Here is a 22,011-nt window from a genome sequence, read left to right as displayed (position 1 = left end):
GTGCATTGGGTTCTTCCGTCCTAAGTGCAGGACCCTGCACTTATCCTTATTGAACCTCATCAGATTTCTTTTGGCCCAATCCTCCAATCTGTCTAGATCCCTCTGTATCCTATCCCTGCCCTCCAGCGTATCTACCACTCCTCCCAGTTTAGTATCATCCACAAATTTGCTGAGAGTGCAATCCACACCATCCTCCAGATCAGTTAATTTAAACAGTTAATTTAGCCCCCATCATTTTATATATATAGTTGGGATTATGTTTTCCGATGTGCATTACTTTGTATTTGTCAGCATTGAATTTCATCTGCCATTTTGTTGCCCAGTCACCCAGTTTTGAGAGATCCTTTTGTAGCTCTTTGCAGTCTGCCTGGGACTTAAACTATCTTGAATAGTTTTGTATCGTTTGCAAATTTTGCCACTTCACTGTTTACCCCTTTTTTCCAGATCATTTATGAATATGTTGAATAGGACTGGTCCCCGTACAGACCCCTGGGGGACACCACTATTTACCGCTGTCCATTTTGAAAACTGATAATTTATTCCTACCTTTTGTTTCCTATCTTTTAGCTAGTTACCAATCCATGAGAGGACTTTCCCTCTTATCCCATGACAGATTGCTTTGCTTAAGAACCTTTGGTGAATGACCTTGTCAAAGGCTTTCTGAAAATCTAAGTACATTATATCCACTGGATTCCCCTTGTTCACATGCTTGTTGACCCCCTCAAAGAATTCTAGTATATTGGTGAGTCATGATTTTCCCTTTACAAAAACCATGTTGACTCTTCCCAAAGAAATTATGTTCATCTATGTGTCTGACAATTTTGTTCTTTACTATAGTTTCAACCAGTTTGCCTGGTACTGAAGTCAGGCTTACTGGCCTGTAATTGCCAGGATCACTTCTGGAGTCCTTTTTAAAAATTGGCATCACATTAGCTATCCTCCAGTCATTTGGTACAGAAGCTGATTTAAATGATAGTTTACAAAGTACAGTTAGTAATTCTGCAATTTCATATCTGAGTTCCTTCAGAACTCTTGGGTGAATAACATCTGGTCCTGGTGATTCATTACTGTTTAGTTTATCAATTTTTTCCAAAACCTCCTCTAATGAATAAAATTAAATACCTACATACTATGGTGATAGGCCATTCTGATAGATGAGGGATTTGTCTAAGGTTACATCTGATACAGTGATTTTGTGGATTTTCTTATCTTCTGGACATTGTTTAAAGCTTATTTTAGGGTTAATTTTCATTATTGTGTGTCTTTAATCTGAACTCATATAAGGCTATGCTTTGTCCTTATGTTTACCTTTCATATGAAACCTCTTTTTCTTGAGCTATGTTGATATATTACAAGAAGACGAATTAAAAATTTCTCCTTTCCATGTTATTTACAGGGACTTCTGATGGGTAGATATATATATTCTAGGGCTGTCAATTGCAGTTAACTCACGCGATTAACTCAAAAAAAGTAATTGCGATTAAAAAAAATTAATCATGGTTAATTGCAGTTTTAATCCCATTGTTAAACAATAATAGAATACCAACTGAAATTCATTAAATACTTTAGATGTTTTTCTATATATTTTCAAATATATTGATTTCAATTACAACACAGAATGCAAAGTGTACAATGCTCACTTTATATTTTTATTACAAATATTTGCACTGTAAAAATTACAAAAGAAAGAGTATTTTTTAGTTAATCTCATGCAAGGACTGTAAAGTAGTGGTTCCCAAACTTGTTCCGTCGCTTGTGCAGGGAAAGCCCCTGGCGAGCTGCGCCGATTTGTTTATCGGCCACGTCTGCAGGTTTGGCCGATCGCGGCTCCCAGTGGCCACGGTTCGCTGCTCCAGGCCAATGGGAGCTGCTGGAAGATAGCTGTAGAGCAATCTCTTTATTGTGCAAGTGCAACCTACAAATGTAGATTTCTTTTGTTTGTTACATAACTGCACTCAAAAACAAACCAATGTAAAACTGTAGCGCCTACAAGTCCACACAGTCCTACTTCTTGTTCAGCCAATTGCTAAGACAGTCAAGTTTGTTTACATTTACAGGAGATAATGCTGCCTGCTTCTAATTTACAATGTCACCTGAAAATGAGAACAGGTGTTCCCATGGCACTTTTGTAGCTGATGTTGCAAGGTATTTACACTCCAGATATGCTAAATATTTGTATGCCCCTTCATGCTTCGGCCATGATTCCAGAGGACATGCTTCCATGCTGATGACGCTTATTAAAAAAATAATGCGTTAATTAAATTTGTGACTGAACTCCTTGGGAGAGAATTGTATGTCTCGTGCTCTGTGTTTTACCCGCATTCTGCCATATGTTTCATGTTGTAGCAGTCTCGGATGATGATCCAGCACATATTTGATTTTTAAGAACACGTTCACAGCAGATTTGACAAAATGCTAAGAAGGTGCCAATGTGAGATTTCTAAAGATAGCTAAAGGACTCGACCCAAATTTTAAGAATCTGAAGTGCCTTCCAAAATCTGAGAGGGAGGAGGTGTGGAACATGCTTTCAGAAGTCTTAAAAGAGCAACACTCCAATGTGGAAACTACAGAACCGAAACCCCCAAAAAAGAAAATCAGCCTTTTGCTAATGGCATCTGACTTTGATGATGAAAATGAACATGCATTGGTCCACACTGTTTTGCATCCAGAAAAGGAGTACTTGTGGCACCTTAGAGACTAACACATTTATTTGAGCATAAGCTTTTGTGAGCTACAGGTCACTTCATCGGATGCATTCAGTGGAAAATACAGTGGGGAGATTTATATACATAGAGAACATGAAACAATGGGTGTAACACTGTAACGAGAGTGATCACTTTAAGGTGAGCTATTACCAGCAGGAGAGCGGCCGGGGGGGTGGGGGGGCGGGAGAAACCTTTTGTAGTGATAATCAAGGTGGGCCATTTCCAGCAGTTGACAAGAACATCTGAGGAACAGTGGGGAGTGGATGTGGGGAATAAACATGGGGAAATAGTTTTGCTTTGTGTAATAACCCATCCACTCCCAGTCTCTATTCAAGCCTAAGTTAATTGTATCCAATTTACAAATTAATTCCAATTCAGCAGTCTCTCGTTGGAGTCTGTTTTCAAAGTTTGTTTGTTGAAGGATAGTCACTTTGAGATCAGAAATCGAGTGACCAGAGAGATTGAAGTGTTCTCCGACTGGTTTATGAATGTTATAATTCTTGACATCTGATTTGTGTCCATTTATTCTTTTACGTAGAGACTGTCCAGTTTGCCCAGTGTACATGTCAGAGGGGCATTGCTGGCACATGATGGCATATATCACATTGGTAGATGTGCAGGTGAACGAGCCTCTGATAGTGTGGCTGATGTGATTAGGCCCTATGATGGTGTCCCCTGAATAGATATGTGGACACAGTTGGCAACGGGCTTTGTTGCAAGGTTCCTGGGTTAATGGTTCTGTTGTGTGGTGTGTGGTTGCTGGTGAGTATTTGCTTCAGTTTGGGGGGGCTGTCTGTAAGCAAGGACTGGCCTGTCTCCCAAGATCTGTGAGAGTGGTGGGTCGTCCTGCAGGATAGGTTGTAGATCCTTGATGATGCGTTGGAGAGGTTTTAGTTGGGGGCTGAAGGTGATGGCTAGTGGCGTTCTGTTATTTTCTTTGTTGGGCCTGTCCTGTAGTAGGTGACTTCTGGGTACTCTTCTGGCTCTGTCAATCTGTTTCTTCACTTCTGCAGGTGGGTATTGTAGTTGTAAGAATGCTTGCTAGAGATCTTGTAGGTGTTTGTCTCTGTCTGAGGGGTTGGAGCAAATGCGGTTGTATTGTAGAGCTTGGTTGTAGACATTGGATCGTGTGGTGTGGTCTGGATGAAAGCTGGAGGCATGTAGGTAGGAATAGCGCTCAGTAGGTTTCCGGTATAGGGTGGTATTTATGTGACCATCGCTTATTAGCACTGTAGTGTCCAGGAAATGGATCTCTTGTGTGGACTATTTCCCGTGTTTATTCCACCCCCTACTGTTCCTCAGACGTTCTTGTCAACTGCTGGAAATGGCCCACCTTGATTATCACTACGAAAGGTTTCTCTGACCCCCCCCCCCCCACTCTCCTGCTGGTAGTATCTCACCTTAAGTGATCACTCTTGTTACAGTGTGTATGGTAACACCCATTGTTTCATGTTCCTTATGTATATAAATCTCCCCACTGGATTTTCCACTGAATGCATCCAGTGAAGTGAGCTGTAGCTCATGAAAGCTTATGCTCAAATAAATTTTAGTCTCTAAGGTGCCACAAGTACTCCTTTTCTTTTTGCGAATACAGACTAACACGGCTGCTACTCTGAAAACTGTTTTGTATTGTTATTGAGCAGAAACCATCATTAGCATGGATGCGTGTCCTCTGGAATGGTGGTCAAAGCATAAAGGGACATAAGATTCTGTAGTGCATCTGGCACGTAAATATCTTGCGACACCAGCTACAACAGTGCCATGCGAACACCTGTTTTTGCTTTCAGGTGACATTGTAAAGAAGAAGTGGGCAGCATTATCTCCTAAAAATATAAACAAACTTGTTTGTCTGAGTGATCAGCTGAACAAGAAGTAGGACTGAGTGGACTTGTCGGCTCTAAAGTATTACATTGTTTTATTTTTGAATGCAGTTATTTTTTGTACATAATTCTACCACTGTAAGTTCAGTTTTCATGATAAAGAAATTGCACTACAGTACTTGTATGAGGTGAATTGAAATACTGTTTTTGTTTTTATAGCACAAATATTTGTAATAAAAAATAAATATAAAGTGAGCACTGTACACTTTGTATTTTGTGTAATTGAAATCAATATATTTGAAAATGTAGAAAACATCCAAAAATATTTCAATAAATGGTATTCTATTATTGTTTAACTGTGCGATTAATCGCGATTAATTTTTTTGATAGCTGTAATATTTTCTCAGGAACTATTAGTAAAGCAATTTAATTTGCTGCTGATGTATTAATTCTAACATGACAAGTAATTGTGATTTGCTGATTGAAACCATGTAAATCTGCATTTTCATGTAAATTAGTGTCAGCTTTTTATTTAACATTCAGTATTTAAGTGGTTAAATTCAAGGTAAATTCTGTACCATTCCATTATGTAGGAAAAGGGGAGTGCTATAAGTTGTTCTTCAGCAAGGAGAAAACAGATTTGACAAGAAAGTATTATGTTCTTACTATGTATTGGGAATTGTTTATTACTCGAAATTAATCTGTATTCTGAGTGTTTTCTGTGGCAAATCAGTTTTTATAAAGGAAGACTCTTGAAGTATTTCATGCTGTGGACTTTGGTATACACCCCTCTATTGCCTTTACAATAGTTCCTTCCAATGATGCAAACTCTGACCTAGCTGATTAACTTCCTTGTAGAAACTGGTGTACTACTTGGAGGCGAGATTCCAACTAAAAGTGAAATGGGGAATGTACAAAAAAAGTTTTCCAGCAAAGGAGGTGGCTGTAAGTCAGAGATGCAGAAGCACAGTGAATACGCTGAGAAGAGAGTAAAAAAAGGCATATCCGAGAAAAAGACAATTGAACATTTACCAGACCATGAAGGTGAAGTTAATGGTTATCTAAATGGTAAAAAAAAGAATGAAAGCAATGATGTAAAGAAGGAAACCTCCAGTTCACATGGGACAGAATCGTCATCAGCTGGGAAAAGCACTTCTAATTTGCTTCCTCCTACTGCAGCAAAACTGAAAAGTGAAGGAAATGAGTTATTTAAGAATGGACAGTTTGGAGAGGCTGTGCTGAGGTACTCAGAGGCAATTGAAAATGTCATCAATTTAGGTGAGTTGTGTTACCTTATGAAAAGAGTAGAATTGCTATTATTGTTAAAAGAACCACAATTTAACCCTCATAGCCTATCCACAGATTTCTGACAGAAACTGACAGGCTGTAAATTCCTTTGTGATGAATAATAAAGTCAATTTACAAAATGAGTCACATAAAGTACAGTAGAGTGAAATGAATAGAAAGATTGATAATTCTTAGTGACAGGGATGTTTGCATATGTTTATGTACTAAGATAATTATATGCATTGTAGGTGACATACTGAATAAAAAGCTCCTTGAAGCTTTGCATCATCAGCGAACTGCAGCAGTGCAGTGTAACTCAGAACATACTATAGTCTTTTTTTATTCTAATTCAATGATATTTAAATAATGAACTTTCATTGTACTTGCATATAATTTTAGGAGTACAAAGTCGAGATGATCTAAGTATCTTGTATTCAAATAGAGCAGCATGTTACCTTAAAGAAGGCAACTGCAGTGACTGCATTCAAGATTGTAACAGGTAAACAGCACTCTTTCTTGTAGGGAAACAACATTCCTATTGATGATTAAACATTTTTAATTGGTTTATCGTTATTAAAATACTATTTTAACTAAGTCATTCTAAGGAAGGGCTAGTTCCTTGTCATATTGACAGGAATCTTTATCTGTTAAAATGTTATGAATCACTCACTACTGGGGAAAGGTAATTTTAAGAATATTGAATAAGTTGATGTTTAAAGACAATTAAATCTTCCCAAATGTACATAGAAATGCATGGAAGGCTTAAATGAACAAAATGTTAACGTTAAATGAAAACAGGCTCTACCTTGTTTGAAACCATTTTTAAGTATGTTTACAGTAGAAATTGTTTTGCATGTACACTCAACATATTCACAATCTGTGTTACAATTGTGTTCAGAAACTCAGCTAGAATTCTGCTGTCTACTTATGGTGCATTGTTGTAGGGCACCATTGGCTGAAGGTCAGGTACCCTCAATCCCCCTGCAAAAAAACCCACATTTTTTTTTTAAAGTATTGCTGTTTTTCCTAAAATTTCTGTTGAATTTCATAAGCAGTGATTGAGTGTAAGGCTTTAGGGGTTAAACAGGATACCATACAGTCAGAGCTCTCATCAGCCACTTTTGTAATGCCAGGTTGTAACGTTCTGGAGTGCAAACCAGACCAGTGGAGAGCATGGAGTTGCCTTACCAGGCAGGCTCCAGGATCCAAAGCATTGGACCTGGGCTGCTCAATATGTAGATGTGAGTGCATGTTTGTTGCTTACAGTGGGTGTCCCAGGCAGAGAGTCATAGTAACAAGGCATTGTGAGGCACTTGGGGTTGCAGGATAAGAGGTGACAGAACTCTTCACTGGTCTGGATTGCACCCCAGAATGTGACACACACACACACACACCCCTAGAATATAAAAATATTAATAACTGGATATAATAATATAGATTTAGCTTTGAATTTTTATTAATTAAGCTGCTAACATATTGTATATAGTCTACCATCTGCTTTAGGAGTTTTCTAAGAGTGAGCAGGTTTTTTTCATATACTTTCTAATACTCTGCATAATTTAAACTTCGTTGTAATTAGTGAAGATATAAGATAGTTGAAAAAGACAGACGTTTACTGACCAAATAAAGTTACAAAATTATAGCAATAAATTGCTTGTTCTGTTTCTTTGAATATAACTCTGCCATTGAAAACAATACTGTGACCTGTGTTTTGTATTCTCTCTAATGGAAACCTATATCATCATCATCATCATCAGTATAATACTAATTTATGGTACTACCCATAATATGCTATACACTTTCTGTATAGACAGAGGTATGGTTTCTGCCATAATGAGCAGACACAACAAATTAGACAGAAGTTAGGAAGAATCGGAAATAGAAACAATATTAAACAAATATGTATATGTCCATTAGATTTGCTGTACGAAGCACAACAGAAATGGGTAAGGTTTAATAATGATTGACTTCAGCAAGGTCAGGGATGGCATAGTGCTTGTATTCTTGATGTAAAAAACAAAACCAAACCCCAAAAATGTTTTACACATTTGTCTTTTAATATTTGTTTCTTGAGAGGCTGCCAGGAATCCTCTTAGCTCCTCTTCCGCATAAGGGCCTTGGTTTGGTGTAACTTACCCTTTGTCTGTGAAAGGCAGGATGTAGCTCCCTTATACTAGCTTCCACTTCCCCATATTACTGCTATGGCATAACCTGTCAGCTGACTAACATTACCCTCCAGCTATACCCTGGAAATGCTTACTGGCTAGCTTCACCTCCCAGATGCTGGTAGTCCCCAAGAAATGCACCCCTTCCATCTGACTTTGTGTCTACCCTATAGATCGCACCAAATTTCTAGGTGTTATGAACCTGAAAATTAGTGTTTTCAAGGTTAAAAGAAAGTTAAGAGCAGTAGTTGAGCCTTGGTAAGTACTACGGAATGATGCATAATTGCTATTCTAAACTGTACTTAGCAGTAGAAGAGATCTTGGAAGCTTTTAAACACAACTGTCTTCATTATTTAGATATATACAGGAGTACATATCCTAACATCTAGCTGCCTAGAATCTTCTAAATCGCAATACTCCTATTGTCCCATTAACAAAAGACACTATTTAAATAGTGATGCTTTTGTGGGCATTTTGTGCTTTTGTGAACCCATCATGTCACTGGAGCAGTCCATGTAGTTTAGAAGTAGTGCTCATTGTGCTGCCCTAGAGACTGAGCTTGGTGCTTGACTGCATCAACAGCAGTGGCATCTGGGAGACATCCTGCCAAAACAGTCCATTTTTTCCTTGTATGCTAGCCTGTTGATCACAGCCAACAGGCAGTGTTGTACTGCTTGTATTATTCATGTTTTACAACTATGGAGGAACTGAAAGCTATTAGAGGAACAAGCAGACAGAACAAGCATAAGTTTGAGATCCACACAGATCTAAGCACCAATTAAGCAGAATAATCATCCCATTAAGATTAAGCAGAATAACCACATTAAGATGCTTTTAAGTATCATGGGCCTTAAATGCGTTCACTGTGGAGGAAGTAGGTTACCAGACGGAGTTAACAAATTTAAGTTAAATACATTGTAATAAAATATACTAGCATGTACATGGCTACATTCCCATTTCGAAGGTTCTTTTTAGTTGGTAATAAACCACTCCAGATCAGCTTTCCTATTTTGTCAAGATAACCCCAAAATGAAATAATGGACGTACTATGTATAGTTCTTTATATCATTGGATGGCTTCATTAGATTTACATGACCATTCTGTTTTGAGCCCTGCACTGCTTGTAATCTTTTTTTCTTTTGTATTCTCAAGAGCTCTGGAACTTCATCCATTTTCCCTTAAACCTCTTCTGCGACGGGCAACGGCATATGAGTCCATAGAGCGATATCGGCAGGCGTATGTTGATTATAAAATGGTTCTACAGATAGACAGTGGGATCCAGGCAGCAAATGACAGTGTTAATAGGTAACCTCAATTTGTGACTTTTGTGTTTTTATAAGATGCTGAATGGAAAAATAGGATTTTTTATTTTATTTGTTTTCCTTTATCTACTCCCTCTCTTCTATGTGCCTCAGAGTTAGAAGTATATACAGAAACACCAATTGTTTGTTCTTAATTGTGTTCACAGTAACATCATTTCCCATTTGTTGTATTCACTCTACAATTAAACCATGAATGTGAACTTGAAGGGGGCACTTTTCTTTTGCTTTCAGCACCTGTGAATGTACCATCTTTTTTCTTCTACTGTTCTGTCGTTAGTCCTTTACCCACACTGTATTGTTCCTCCTCTCTTGTTCTGTGTTTTCCTCATTTCTTTTTAATTCTGTGTTCTGTATTCTGTGAGGACAGCAGCAAAATGAAACTTGTAGGACTCCTGATCCCTGAAGTGCCAATGTTTGACATCTTCTAGCCTGCACAGAGATCCTATTGATTTTCACTGTGCTACCACTTGTCAACAGTAGCTTATTAGTGGCTTGTGCCACTTCCCTGGAACTATATTAAAAATTTGATTTTAATCCATGTCAGCAAAATTTCATGTTTTGTTGTGGATATTTTACTCCTTTATATGTGATTTAAATTTTATAACCTAAGGCAGAAATCTCCTGCAAGTTCTGCATGGCAGATACCGACTCCCAATATCCTCCTCTCTCTACTCTGCTGACCTCAATGAGAGATGCATGTATATGGGGAGGGCAAAATGTTAAAGCTGAGGTCTTCCATTGGGTCTTTGAGAATTTTGCCCTTAATACTTGGGTCTGCATAACTTTATTCTTGTATTAGATGACAAAATACTATCTTGGCTGGAGTAGAACAATAATTTCACATGATGTTCTTGACAGAAAGGTCTCTAAGCTAGTGGTCTGCCAAACTCTCTTGTTTCAGTGTCTGCATTGGTCATCTATTTAACACTGAAGCAGACAAGAGAGAATCTCACTCTCTTGCCATACAACTTAAGTGCCCCTTATATTCAAGACCAAATTCATAAATACTAAAATGTGTAGCATCTTCTACATGTAGCTGCCAGCGGTAAAAGTGAGATGGAACTCTGGGGAGCTGTATTTCAGTGTTTGGGTATGTCACGGTTCCTCCCCCACTCTGAACTCTAGGGTACAGATGTGGGGACCTGCATGAAAAACCTCCTAAGCTTATCTTTACCAGCTTAGGTCAAAACTTCCCCAAGGTACAAAATATTACCCCCGTTATCCTTGGACTGGCCGCTACCACCACCAAACTAATACTGGTTACTGGGGAAGAGCTGTTTGGACGCGTCCTTCCCCCCAAAATACTTCCCAAAACCTTGCACCCCACTTCCTGGACAAGGTTTGGTAAAAAGCCTCACCAATTTGCATAGGTGACCACAGACCCAAACCCTTGGATCTGAAAACAATGAAAAAGCATTCAGTGTTTTACAAGAAGACTTTTAATAAAAAATAGAAGTAAATAGAAATAAAGAAATCCCCCCTGTAAAATCAGGATGGTAGATATCTTACAGGGTAATTAGATTCAAAAACATAGAGAACCCCTCTAGGCAAAACCTTAAGTTACAAAAAAGATACACAGACAGAAATAGTTATTCTATTCAGCACAATTCTTTTCTCAGCCATTTAAAGAAATCATAATCTAACACATACCTAGCTAGATTACTTACTAAAAGTTCTAAGACTCCATTCCTGTTCTGTCCCCGGCCAAGACGGCCAAGACGACTACAGACAGACACAGACCCTTTGTTTCTCTCCCTCCTCCCAGCTTTTGAAAGTATCTTGTCTCCTCATTGGTCATTTTGGTCAGGTGCCAGAGAGGTTACCTTTAGCTTCTTAACCCTTTACAGGTGAGAGGAGCTTTCCCCTGGCCAGGAGGGATTTCAAAGGGGTTTACCCTTCCCTTTATATTTATGACAGGGTAACAATATTTTTCCAGAGTATGAGATTTGAACCTCATACACCCCATGAGGGTAGCATCACCTTTTTAAAAAAAAAAAAATTAGTTATTGATATTCGAATACAGAGCAGATTAAATATGGGAGTTACTGAGAAGGTATATACATAGAACCTCAGTGCTTTTTTTTTTAACTACAGCTGTATTTAAATGGCTTTACTTTTTTTGGGTGGGGCTTCAGTTTCCTCCCCTTCTTAACTTTTGTCTTTACCAGGTGAGATAACACTATAACGTCTACCCTTCTTTTCTTATTTATATTCTGGTATCGCCCAAAGGTCCTGATGAGGACTGAGGCCCTGATGTGCTGGAGCTGTACAAACATATTGGTAGCTATAGTCACTGTCTACACAGTGTATAGTCTAAGAGATACAATTTTTCTAACCTTTTAAATAGTTTCAAAACCCCATCATTTGTGCTGCCAACTGCAGATCATTAATTTCTGTAATTATGTTTAGAACAAAAGTGTACAGAATTGTGCTTGATACTTCAAACGTTGTCATACTTATTTCCTTTAACTTACAGTAAGTAATTCTATGAATCACAAAACTGTATTTGCTTTTTTTCTAATGTAAATATTGTGTATGAGAACAGAGAAGCCAGTATGCATTGAGCAATAGCCCACATATATTCAACATTCAGTATTAGAACCTGTTTTATAAAGGAAGACGGGGCATTGAGGTTATTCCCTATGCTTTTTGAAAAGCAAATGATAACTTTAACTTCTACTGTAGGTGTGTGTGCACCAGAAAGGCTCTTAGGTTAACATTTTCTGTAAAGGATGTTCTCTTTAACTGCAGAGTAAACTTGCTAGTACATCAGTGTCTACATCTGGTACTAGATGAGTTCCTGGTGTGGTGAAATTACGGATGTAAAACAATTGGTGTTCATGGTTTTACCTCCTGTATCACTATCTTTCATTTACAAACAGGCACTTTAGAAATTTCCCCTGATTGACATTCTTGTAACTTACTTAATGTTTAAGCTTCCTATTTTTTCTTCCTTAACATTTTCCCTTTTCTTCCCTCTCTAGGCCTTCCTTATGCTTTTAGCTTCTCTACTCATTACTCTTTCCTCCCTGGCAACCCTTCATCTTATTTCAGCTGCTTCTTCCTTCTCCTCCTTTGCTGGTAATTCATTTTTGGCTTTCAGATTTTGTTTTTAGAGCATAGCCCTCTTGCGTAAGTTTAAATACAATTTATTTATTTTAAAATTTTTATCATTTCTAAATTCAATTTAAATAGCTGACCAAATAAGGAAAATACTCAGTTTCAGTGAAGAAGAGAAATAATTTTAAAAGAAACAGTTTAAGAAGTGAATTGCAAAGGAAAAAAGGTGGCATTTCTACCTTTCCTGTTCCTTTTTGATATAAAGGGTTAACTTCAAAAATGTATTTTAAATAATATTTTTCTACATGTCTTTTATGTTAGGAATATCAGGTCTTGGCTTCCTATTTTTATTGGAGAACTTTTTAAGATCCTCAGGGGATCTGATTGGTGATATCACAGGAAGTTGACTGACCTGCTGATCTTTTCACCCCTAGGTGAAGGGGAATCTTATTCAGGCTATCTTCTAGACTGACCTAAATAACCAAGTCCTCCAAAAATTTTACAAGCAAAAATGGAGCTCCTGAGGTTCCTATTATTAGTCATGTAAAAGACAAGCAGAATTGTTAAAATAAAACTTTGAGATTCTGTATACATCATAAAGAAAGCATTGAAGGGTGTGAGCAATTTATTTATTTTTGTTTTGCAGTCCACCATTAATAAGAGAGTTTGTCATGTTGGTTAGAATATGTTGAATGACTTCTTTTTTGGTGCCTGATACGTTACCCTGCAAGAGTGGTAGCAAGCACTCTTATCTGAGGGACCTTGCTTATGGAAACTGTTCCCTATAATGGGGTTCCAGAACCCAGGTTTGGTAAGCTTCTTTTCAGTGAGGCTTTTAATCAGTGGCATTTTACCATTGACTGCATACCATCAGGTTTCTGTGGCTAGTTTTTTGTTTTGTTTTAAAAATTTCTGTTAAATTGACTGATATTTTTACTGTTCCTTTTTAATTATTGTAAGGAGTCTATAGGCTATGGCCATGGGGAGTGTGTATATGCACTTCCATTCACTAAATGGACTTCTCGTTCTAATTGACTCAAATTCCAATATGTTTCCTGTAATACCAGTTGTTAAACTTTATCAGAACAACTCTGCAGCTTTTGTTACAAACGTTTATATGAAAAGTATACTGTATAAACATGGCCCTATCAAATTCATGGTTCATTTTCATAAATTTCATGGTCAATGCACTTTAAAAATCTTGAATTTCACAGTTTCAGATATTTAAATCTGAAATTTCACAGGGTTGTAACAAAGCATGAATATGTATTTTAAAACGGCAAAATATAAACATGTAAAGCCTTTAAGTAAGTGTTTCTCAAACTGGGGTTCCCGACCCAAAAGAAGGTCAGAAGCTTGTTATAGGGGTGATGAGGTATTGCCACCCTCACTTCTGTTATGCCTTCAGAGCTGGGTGGCTGGAGCGTGGCAGCTGCTGACCAGACACCTGGCTCTGAAGGCAGCGCTGCTGCCAGCACAGAAGTAAGGGTAGCCTGGTATAGTATTGCCATTCTTTCTTCTGCACTGCTGCTGGCATCAGTGCTGCCTTTGGAGCTGGAGGCAGCGCAGAAGGAAGGGTGGCCATCCCGTAACCCCCACAATAGTCTTGCCAACCCCCTTTTGGGTCAGGACCCCCAGTTTGAGAAATATTGCTTATAGGATAGTGTAAAAGTACACAAAAGACCAGATTTTGTGGGAGACACCAGATTTCACAGTCCGTGACACATTTTTCATGGCCGTGAATTTGGTAGAGCCCTATATATAAAATGGATCTTTGTGATAAATCCCAGTAAATCCCAGTATTGCAACATGACTATCTGAATGTTTTCTTGTAAAACACCATTCCTGGTGCAAGACTGTCGCTAGCACGGCTGAGTGACTGGATGGGGTGTGGGATACAAGGAGCCACCCCTCCAGCCCATGCATCCTTTATAAGCATCAGGGACAAATACAGTCTTGCTCCCTTTGAGCCTGATTCAGTATGCACTGAAGTCAACAGGAGTCTTTTCACTGACTTCAGTGCCCATTGGGTCAGGCCCTCTGCGCACGATTGTGGGCACACAGCCACAAATGGAGAAAGGCTGAGCAGGGAGGAAGCAGGGTCCTGGTTCAGTGTGGAGTTACTCTGCTCTTTACTCAGAACAATATCTAAATACTGTGATCTGCCTTCTGTGTAACATGGCTTATTTTACAGTGAAATAACCAAAGCAAAGGTCAGGGCTATTCAACTTGCATAGTACCCTTAATTTTATATGAGCTACTTCATTCAAGTTAGAGTGAGAGAATATTTTGCCTAGATTAAAATAAAATTATAACTCAGTAAAACAACAACACCATGTACCCTTACATATCTCTTACTGAAAGGCACCAATTGTTAGTTTAGAGAAGAACACTTTTTTGTTCATTAGCTTGAAAAGAAATTAAGCAGCTAGGTGATAATGTGGAATTAGTGAGTGCTGCCTGTATTTTGAGTATGATGCAAACGTTTTTTTTAAAGATTAAAATTTGAAAAAAATTGCATAAATCAACATAGCACATAAATATAGTACATAAAACAGTACCTCATACAAATCAATGTATCAGCATCCATTTCAGTCTATTATTCTGTAAAATAGTGCAATTTTTTTGTAATCTGTATTACACAAAATATATTGTGTAAATATAGTTACAACCTCTTATAGGAAACAAGGTGGATGAGGCAATATCTTTTACTGGACCAACTTCTGTTGGTAGGAGAGGCACACTTTTGAGCTGGGTCTGGGAAGTGTACTCAGTGTCCTAGCTAAATACAAGGTGTAATAGATTGTTTAACATAAGTAGTTAACACCTGTTTCAAGGGACCATTCAAGGTAAAGTGGCCTGTTAACACATCTTCAGTCATTTGGGAAGCTGGGAGTGGTGTTTAGTGGGTTACAGATAGTTGTAATAAGCCATAAATCTAGTGTGTCTATTCACTGGCCAGGATGAATGAGCTTGCATATACATACCAGATGTAAAAAGAAAAGGAGTACTTGTGGCACCTTAGAGAGTAACCAATTTATTTGAGCATAAGCTTTCATGAGCTACAGCTCACTTCATCGGATGCACGAAAGCTTATGCTCAAATAAATTGGTTAGTCTCTAAGGTGCCACAAGTACTCCTTTTCTTTTTGCGAATACAGACTAACACGGCTGTTACTCTGAAACATACCAGATGTGTTCATCATAAGATCCTTTAATGCAGTGTTTCCCAGACTTGGGATGCCGCTTGTTCAGGGAAAGCCCCATGACTGTAGAGGTGTTAATGGGTCAATTCACCTTGAATGGTCCCTTGAAGTATATGTTAACTATTTATGTACACAATGTGTTCCACCTTGTATTTAGATTTAGCTGTGACACTGAGTACATTTCTCAGATCTGAAGAAGAGCTCTGTAGAATCTCAAAAGCTTGTCTCTCTCACCAAGAGAAGATAGTCCATTAAAAGATATTGACTCATTCACCTTGTCCCTGATATCCTGGGACCAGCACTGGTACAGCAGCACTGCATACAACCTCTTATAGAGTCTTTTTGTAGACCTTTGAGGGTCTTGTGCAGGGCCGTCCTTACCCATATGCAAAGCACACAGCTGTGCAGGGCACCAGGAAATTTGGGGCACCAAATTTCCTGGTGCCCTGCGCAGCTGCCTTCTGCTCCAGCCCCTGCTCCCCCCAACCTCTTCCCCTGGGCCCCTTCCTCACCCCAGCCCCTCCCCTCAGCACTCACTGGCGGCATGGCTGAGGCTGGGTGTCTGCACTCCCACTGCTGGTGAGTGCAGGCCAACCCCTGCCCCTGCTCCGCCCCAGCCCCGCCCCCACTCCTGAGAGCTCTGCAGCCAGGCTGGGCCTGCACTCACCAGCAGTGGGAGTGCAGCGACCCAGCCTCAGCCATGCCACCAGTGTGTGCTGGGGGGTGGTTCTCCCCTTCCCCCCAAGCCAGCCCCCCCCCCCCCCCCGTGGAAGCCTGGGGCCCCACCCCCACCACGGGGGGGCTGTGTAGAGCCCCAGAATTGCATGGGATGGCTCTGGTCTTGTGGGAGTGAGGAGACCGGGATTGGGCCCTAACTGTTCATCATCTGTAGTTATACTATAATGTTAAAAACCCCTTCAGTGTATAAATACTGCACTGTAACAATTTTTAAGACTAAAGTCAAGGGCAGGAAATGTCAATCTGGATTACTTTCTTTCATGCCAACCTCATTTTTAATGTTGCATCCAACATTGTTAAATCCTTTTCAGATGTATATCAATTGTTTCTTTTAATGAAAAAGGATTTGTCATATATAATAATATATTTTTGCATCAGTGATGGGATTGATACGCCTGCAGATTGCAAGATTATGAAATAAAATTTGAATGTAGCATAATTTACTGGACAGTGCAGAATTTTCCTTCAAGAATTGGTTCCTAAGCTCTTCCTGATCTTTTTTCTTAATTTAGAAAAGTTTCTAATCCATTTTCATTAATATTTAATATTTTCTTTTTAAAAGATGCTATAAAATGTATAGCAGTGTTGTCAAGCTTTTTATAGGTTAGATTGATTTATTTAGGTCTTAATCTAGAGCCCATTGTGGTCAATCAGGTGACTCGTATTGACTTTAATGGGGTTTATATTGGGCCTGCTATGGGTTGGAATAAACTAGTTGCCTACAATTTGGGAGCAGTGAAAGTACACTTCTTTAAGAAAAGAATCAAGTTAAGAGACCATTTTAAATATATTTTCTTTACTTTTTAAATGGGGATAATAATTCATGCTTAATTAGAGACTTGTAGAGCAAGAAGGTCTTAAAATACAATGTAATACATACTTTGAGTTGCAGTAGTGTTTCAGAAAGTAGTTGTATGTATTTAATGTGGCATCAACTGCTGTAAAAAGTACATTTGTGTCTGAAACTAGTGTATATAATGTTACAAGCAGTGCCTTTAATTTCACATCTGAGATAAATTAACAAAAAAAAATAATTCCAGTTTTAGTTTATACATTAAGCAGGAGTCAGGGCTCAATCCTTCAAGAGGCTGGGAACTCTCAATACGCACTAGCTGAGGCCCTGACCCAGCCAAACAATCACATGCTTAAATGCTTTACTGGCCAGGCCTATGTGAGTTTCTCCTTTGCTGAAAAGACCTGTATAAATACCAACAAAGAGCATAAAGACTCTAAGGAAAAAAAACTAAGGATCTTTTTAAAAAATTCAGGACAATGCTACTTAAACTGGGCACTATGGGCAAACCGACACTAGAAGCACTACATCAGTGCAGCTGCACTGATGCAATTGCACCGCTGTAGCGCATCTGGTGAAGATGTTCTATGCCAACAGGAGAGAGCTCTCCCATCAGCATAAATAAATCCACCTCCGCAAGAGGCATAGCACTGTCCACACCTAAGTCGGTGTAACTTACATCAGTCGAGAGGTGGCTTATTCACATCCCTGACTGACGAAAGTTATACCGAAGTAAGTGATAGTGTAGACCTGGCCTATCAGATTTTTTTTTTTTAATTAGTCTCTTTACTGATAACTGCTTAAATAATTTTAGTGAAAGAATTGAAGGGCAGTAATATTTTTAAAATTGAAGTTAAGTTGTAAAAAGAAAAAAATATGAAAAATAATGTGTGTTTTTGTCTTCAGAATAACAAGAACTTTAATAGCTCAAGATGGACCAAGTTGGAGAGAGAAGCTACCACCAATTCCAGTTGTCCCTTTTTCTGCTCAGTTACACAAATGGGATGAAGAAAGTTTTACTTCAGAGACTAAGCGAAAGAAGTCTGCAGACTTCAATGGAGACAGACAGTCAGAGATGAAGAGTATGTATAGCATATGCAAATATGTAGAGGTAGAAAAATGGAAATATAGTTATATAGTTTAACAAAAGTTAAACATACCATTGCTTTTCAGAATATTATCTGAAGAAGCAATATACTTAAATAATATTAATAGCAAATCTTTCTGAAAGGATAAGTTGGATAATGGTCAAAATTGGATTTAATAACCTGTAAAGATCCATAATGTTACGCTTCTTTACCACCCCGTGGATGAGTTTTCAATGTGCATTTCTTTTAGAAAAATAAATAAATAAAAATAGATAAATAAATAAAAATGCACTTGGTAAGAATATTGATCAGCAATATGTTGATACCCACTGAAACTGTCCAGTGACTTTCCTATTTACTTAACCTTAATTACATCAATTTATTTTAAAAGTAGAGTCGTGCTCTACATCATGATAGAAGGTTGCTGTGACTACTGCATAGCCTCTCTCCACTAGTAATGTTACCTCTTAGCTCAAGGATGATTTAGTTGGTGTTGGTCCTGCTTTGAGCAGGGGGTTGGACTAGATGGCCTCCTGAGGTCTCTTCCAACCCTAATCTTCCATGATAAGTATACAACGTGGTGAACCCATAAGAATGGCAAACGTTTGTTTCTAAAGCATGCAGTTTTCAGGGAACTCAGGGCTTGTCTGAATTGTGTGCGCCTAGTGCTGCGTGGATGCTGCAGGTGCAAACTAAAAGATACCTAGTTCGTATTAGCACAGCCTTCTTCAAATGGGGTTATGTTAATGTGAACTAGATACTTTTCAGTTTGCACTAGCAACGTCCACACAGAACAGTTATACAATGCATTCTTCAGTTCACATCCCCCATAGTCTGAACTACATGGCCATGTAGACATAGTTTCAGTTACAGGAAATATTTTTTTCTCTCCTAATCTCCATGGCATTAGATGATCTAACCATAATTTATTACCGGAAAAAGGCATGTCCTCAATCAACCTCCACTCCTGAGATACTAAAGAATTAATGATATTACTGCTGTCTGAAAGGTGATCTGAAGAATTACTCTTGACCTTTTGTATACCAACTGCAAACAAAAAACACATTTATAGTTATAACAGATCTATGTACAAGATGAATTAACTAAGCAAAAAATAAATGAAGGGGTGGAGGCAGATATGTTGGTAATATTAGGTAAGATTGAAAATTGATGTTAGTATTATTTGTTCGTTGAATACCAACAATGTGCATTAGAATTTTGCCTGAGAAGGAAATTTGACTCAAAGAATAAGACCAGGCAGTAATCATTTACAGTAATATGGATTTTATAGGGAAAGGGTAGTATTGCATACTCAACCACAGTACAACTACGGAAAATCACTTTCCATGTAGGGAACGCAAGCTAGATAAATGGAGAGATAAAACAGCATTTTTAATCAATTAATTTGAGTTTAAATTTCCCAGACTACAGTGTTTTTCTTAAAGTTATAAATGCATCACTTTGCCAATTTGCCCAGTCCTCAGTAATGACAGAAATTGGTTTTACCTTTCACTTCTGTAATGATGAAGTAGCAGATACAAAATTATTCAAGATAGTTAAGTCCAAAGCTGACTGCAAAGAGTTACCGGAGGATCTCACAAAACGGGGTGACTGGTCAACAAAATGTCAGATGAAATTCAACATTGGTAAGTGCAAAGAAATGCACATTGGAAAAAATAATCCCAATTACTCATATATAACGGTGGGTTTTAAATGAGTTGTTACCACTCAAGAAAGAGATCTTGAGTCATTGTGAATAGTTCTTTGAAAACTTCAGCTCAGGTCCCAGCAGCAGTCAAAAGGCTAACAGAACTTTAGGAACTATTAGGAAAGTGATAGAAAATAAGACAAAATATTGTAATGCCAGTATGTAAATTCATGGTGTGCATACACTTTGAATACTGTGTCCAGTTCTGGTTGCCCCATTTGAAAAAGGATATAGTGGAAATGGAAAAGGCTCAGGGAAGGACAACGAAAATGATCAAAGGTATGGAACTGCTTACATACAAGGAGACACTAAAAAGATTGTGGCTATTCAGCCTGGAAAAGAGATGATGGAGGTGGGGAATATGATAGAGGACTCTAAAATCATGAATGGTGTGGAAAAAGTGAATAGAAAAGCATTATTTACCCTTTCCCAAAATACAAAAACGAGGGGTCAACTGATGAAGTTAATAGGCAGTAGGTTTGATACAAACAAGAGGAAGTACTTTTTGACACAACTCACAATTAGCCTGTGGAACTCATTGTCATGGGATGCTGTGATAGTCAAAAGTGTAACTGAATTAAAAAAAGAAGTAGGTAAGTTCATGGAGGATATGTCCATCAGTGGCTATTACTCAAGATGGTCATGGGTGTAACCCCATGCTCGGGTGACCCTAAACCTCTGACTGCCAGAAGCAGAGATGGAAAGACCGGTGGATCTCTCCAAAATTGCCCTGGTCTGACTGCAGCTCTGGTACTGGCCACTTTTGGAGATAGACTAATGGTCCATCTCGCCCAGTAGCCTGACTTTTTATGGCAGTTCTTATGTTCAGTTAGATACGTTGCTTAATAAATGTTTAAATTTTTAGCTTGAAAAGGTGATTTTGGTAAGGATTGATGGTATACGTTTCTGTAACCTCAGGAATGGAACTTGCTGTTTGTTTTGAATTAAAATTGACTTATTTTAAATCATTCCAGTTGTAAGAATTGAAACGTTGGCTATATAACTCTGTAATAACCTTCCCATGAAGAAGAGTTTGCAGGTAATCATGGAGAGAAGTGGTCAGATTTGTAGTGATAAGATCTAACCTGTTCTGAAAATTAATCAAATTAGTTATAATTGTCTAAATCAAAAGATAATGTAATTCGTGGTGGTCTGGTATAAGATTGTCTGTTGAACCTAGTGTGTGGATTTGGCCTTGTTTGCATTCTTGTGGGGGGAGGGGGGATGCATTCTTTGCATTTGGGTGGGGGAGGGATAGCTCAGTGGTTTGAGCATTGGCCTGCTAAACCCAGGGTTGTGAGTTCAATCCTTGAGGGGGCCATTTAGGGATCTGGGGCAAAAACTGGGGATTGGTCCTGCTTTGAGCAGGGGGGTTGGACTAGATGATCTCCTGAGGTCCCTTCCAACCCTGAGCTTCTATGATTCTATGATTCTTCTTCGAGTGATTGCAGATGTCCATTAACTTCAGGTGTGTGTGCGCACAGTGCACGGTTGTCAGAGATTTTTCTCTTAGCAGTACCCATTGGGGTGGCACATGAGCTCTCTGCTGCCTCACACCACCACACAAAGGTATAAAGGACAGATCCACCCCGACCCCTCCTTGTTCCGTTTTACTGGCTGTAATGGTTGTTGGAATATGGTATTCCAATTATCTTTCCCTCATATTTGTGTACAGTTGGTATTCGTTTTAGTGTTTGTTGGTAATAGAAATAGGTTTTCTTTTGAAGTGTTTTTAAACACTTCAATTCCCATTGCCAGGGCATACCTCAGTCACCGGCATCAAGCCCTGACATTCCTGAAAAAAACTTGATGCCAGTGAGTGACCCACACTCCAGTTGCCTGAAGTGTCTTGAGGAGACTCATGTTAGGGATTGGTGTCAAATTTGCTGGGATTTTAATCCTGTCAACTCTGATGCCAGCACCAGTGCTGTTGAGACCAACCCTGAAGTGGCTGCATCTAATTGAACCATACAGAAGACTGTCTTGGTACTGTGTACTCAGGAGGCAGACTCTGCTGAGTTTCTCTGTGCAGGCTTTGCTGGCAGTCCAAGAGTCTTCTTGCCCAGTACTGGCACCTACGATACCTTTATTGTCGTCATCCCAGCATATGATACCATGAG

The 22,011-nt window shown here is 38.7% G+C and overlaps 1 protein-coding gene across 2 annotated transcripts in view; it reads left to right on the top strand.

Annotated features, from left to right (window-relative positions):
• SPAG1 (sperm associated antigen 1) overlaps positions 1-22,011 on the top strand; it is a 67,355-nt gene that overhangs the window by 28,189 nt on the left and 17,155 nt on the right. For both annotated transcript variants that reach the window (XM_084620955.1, XM_084620954.1), the window contains exons 11-14: positions 5,384-5,803; positions 6,212-6,311; positions 9,130-9,282; positions 18,002-18,177. In XM_084620955.1, the coding sequence (XP_084477081.1) occupies positions 5,384-5,803; positions 6,212-6,311; positions 9,130-9,282; positions 18,002-18,177 (849 nt within the window). The remainder of the gene's footprint in view (positions 1-5,383; positions 5,804-6,211; positions 6,312-9,129; positions 9,283-18,001; positions 18,178-22,011) is intronic.

The sequence above is a fragment of the Lepidochelys olivacea genome, assembly GCF_965140295.1.
Source record: "Lepidochelys olivacea isolate rLepOli2 genome assembly, chromosome: 2".
Classification (NCBI taxonomy): domain Eukaryota; kingdom Metazoa; phylum Chordata; order Testudines; family Cheloniidae; genus Lepidochelys; species Lepidochelys olivacea.
Note: the sequence above shows the minus strand (reverse complement) of the source record. Positions and strands in the feature narration are given on the sequence as shown.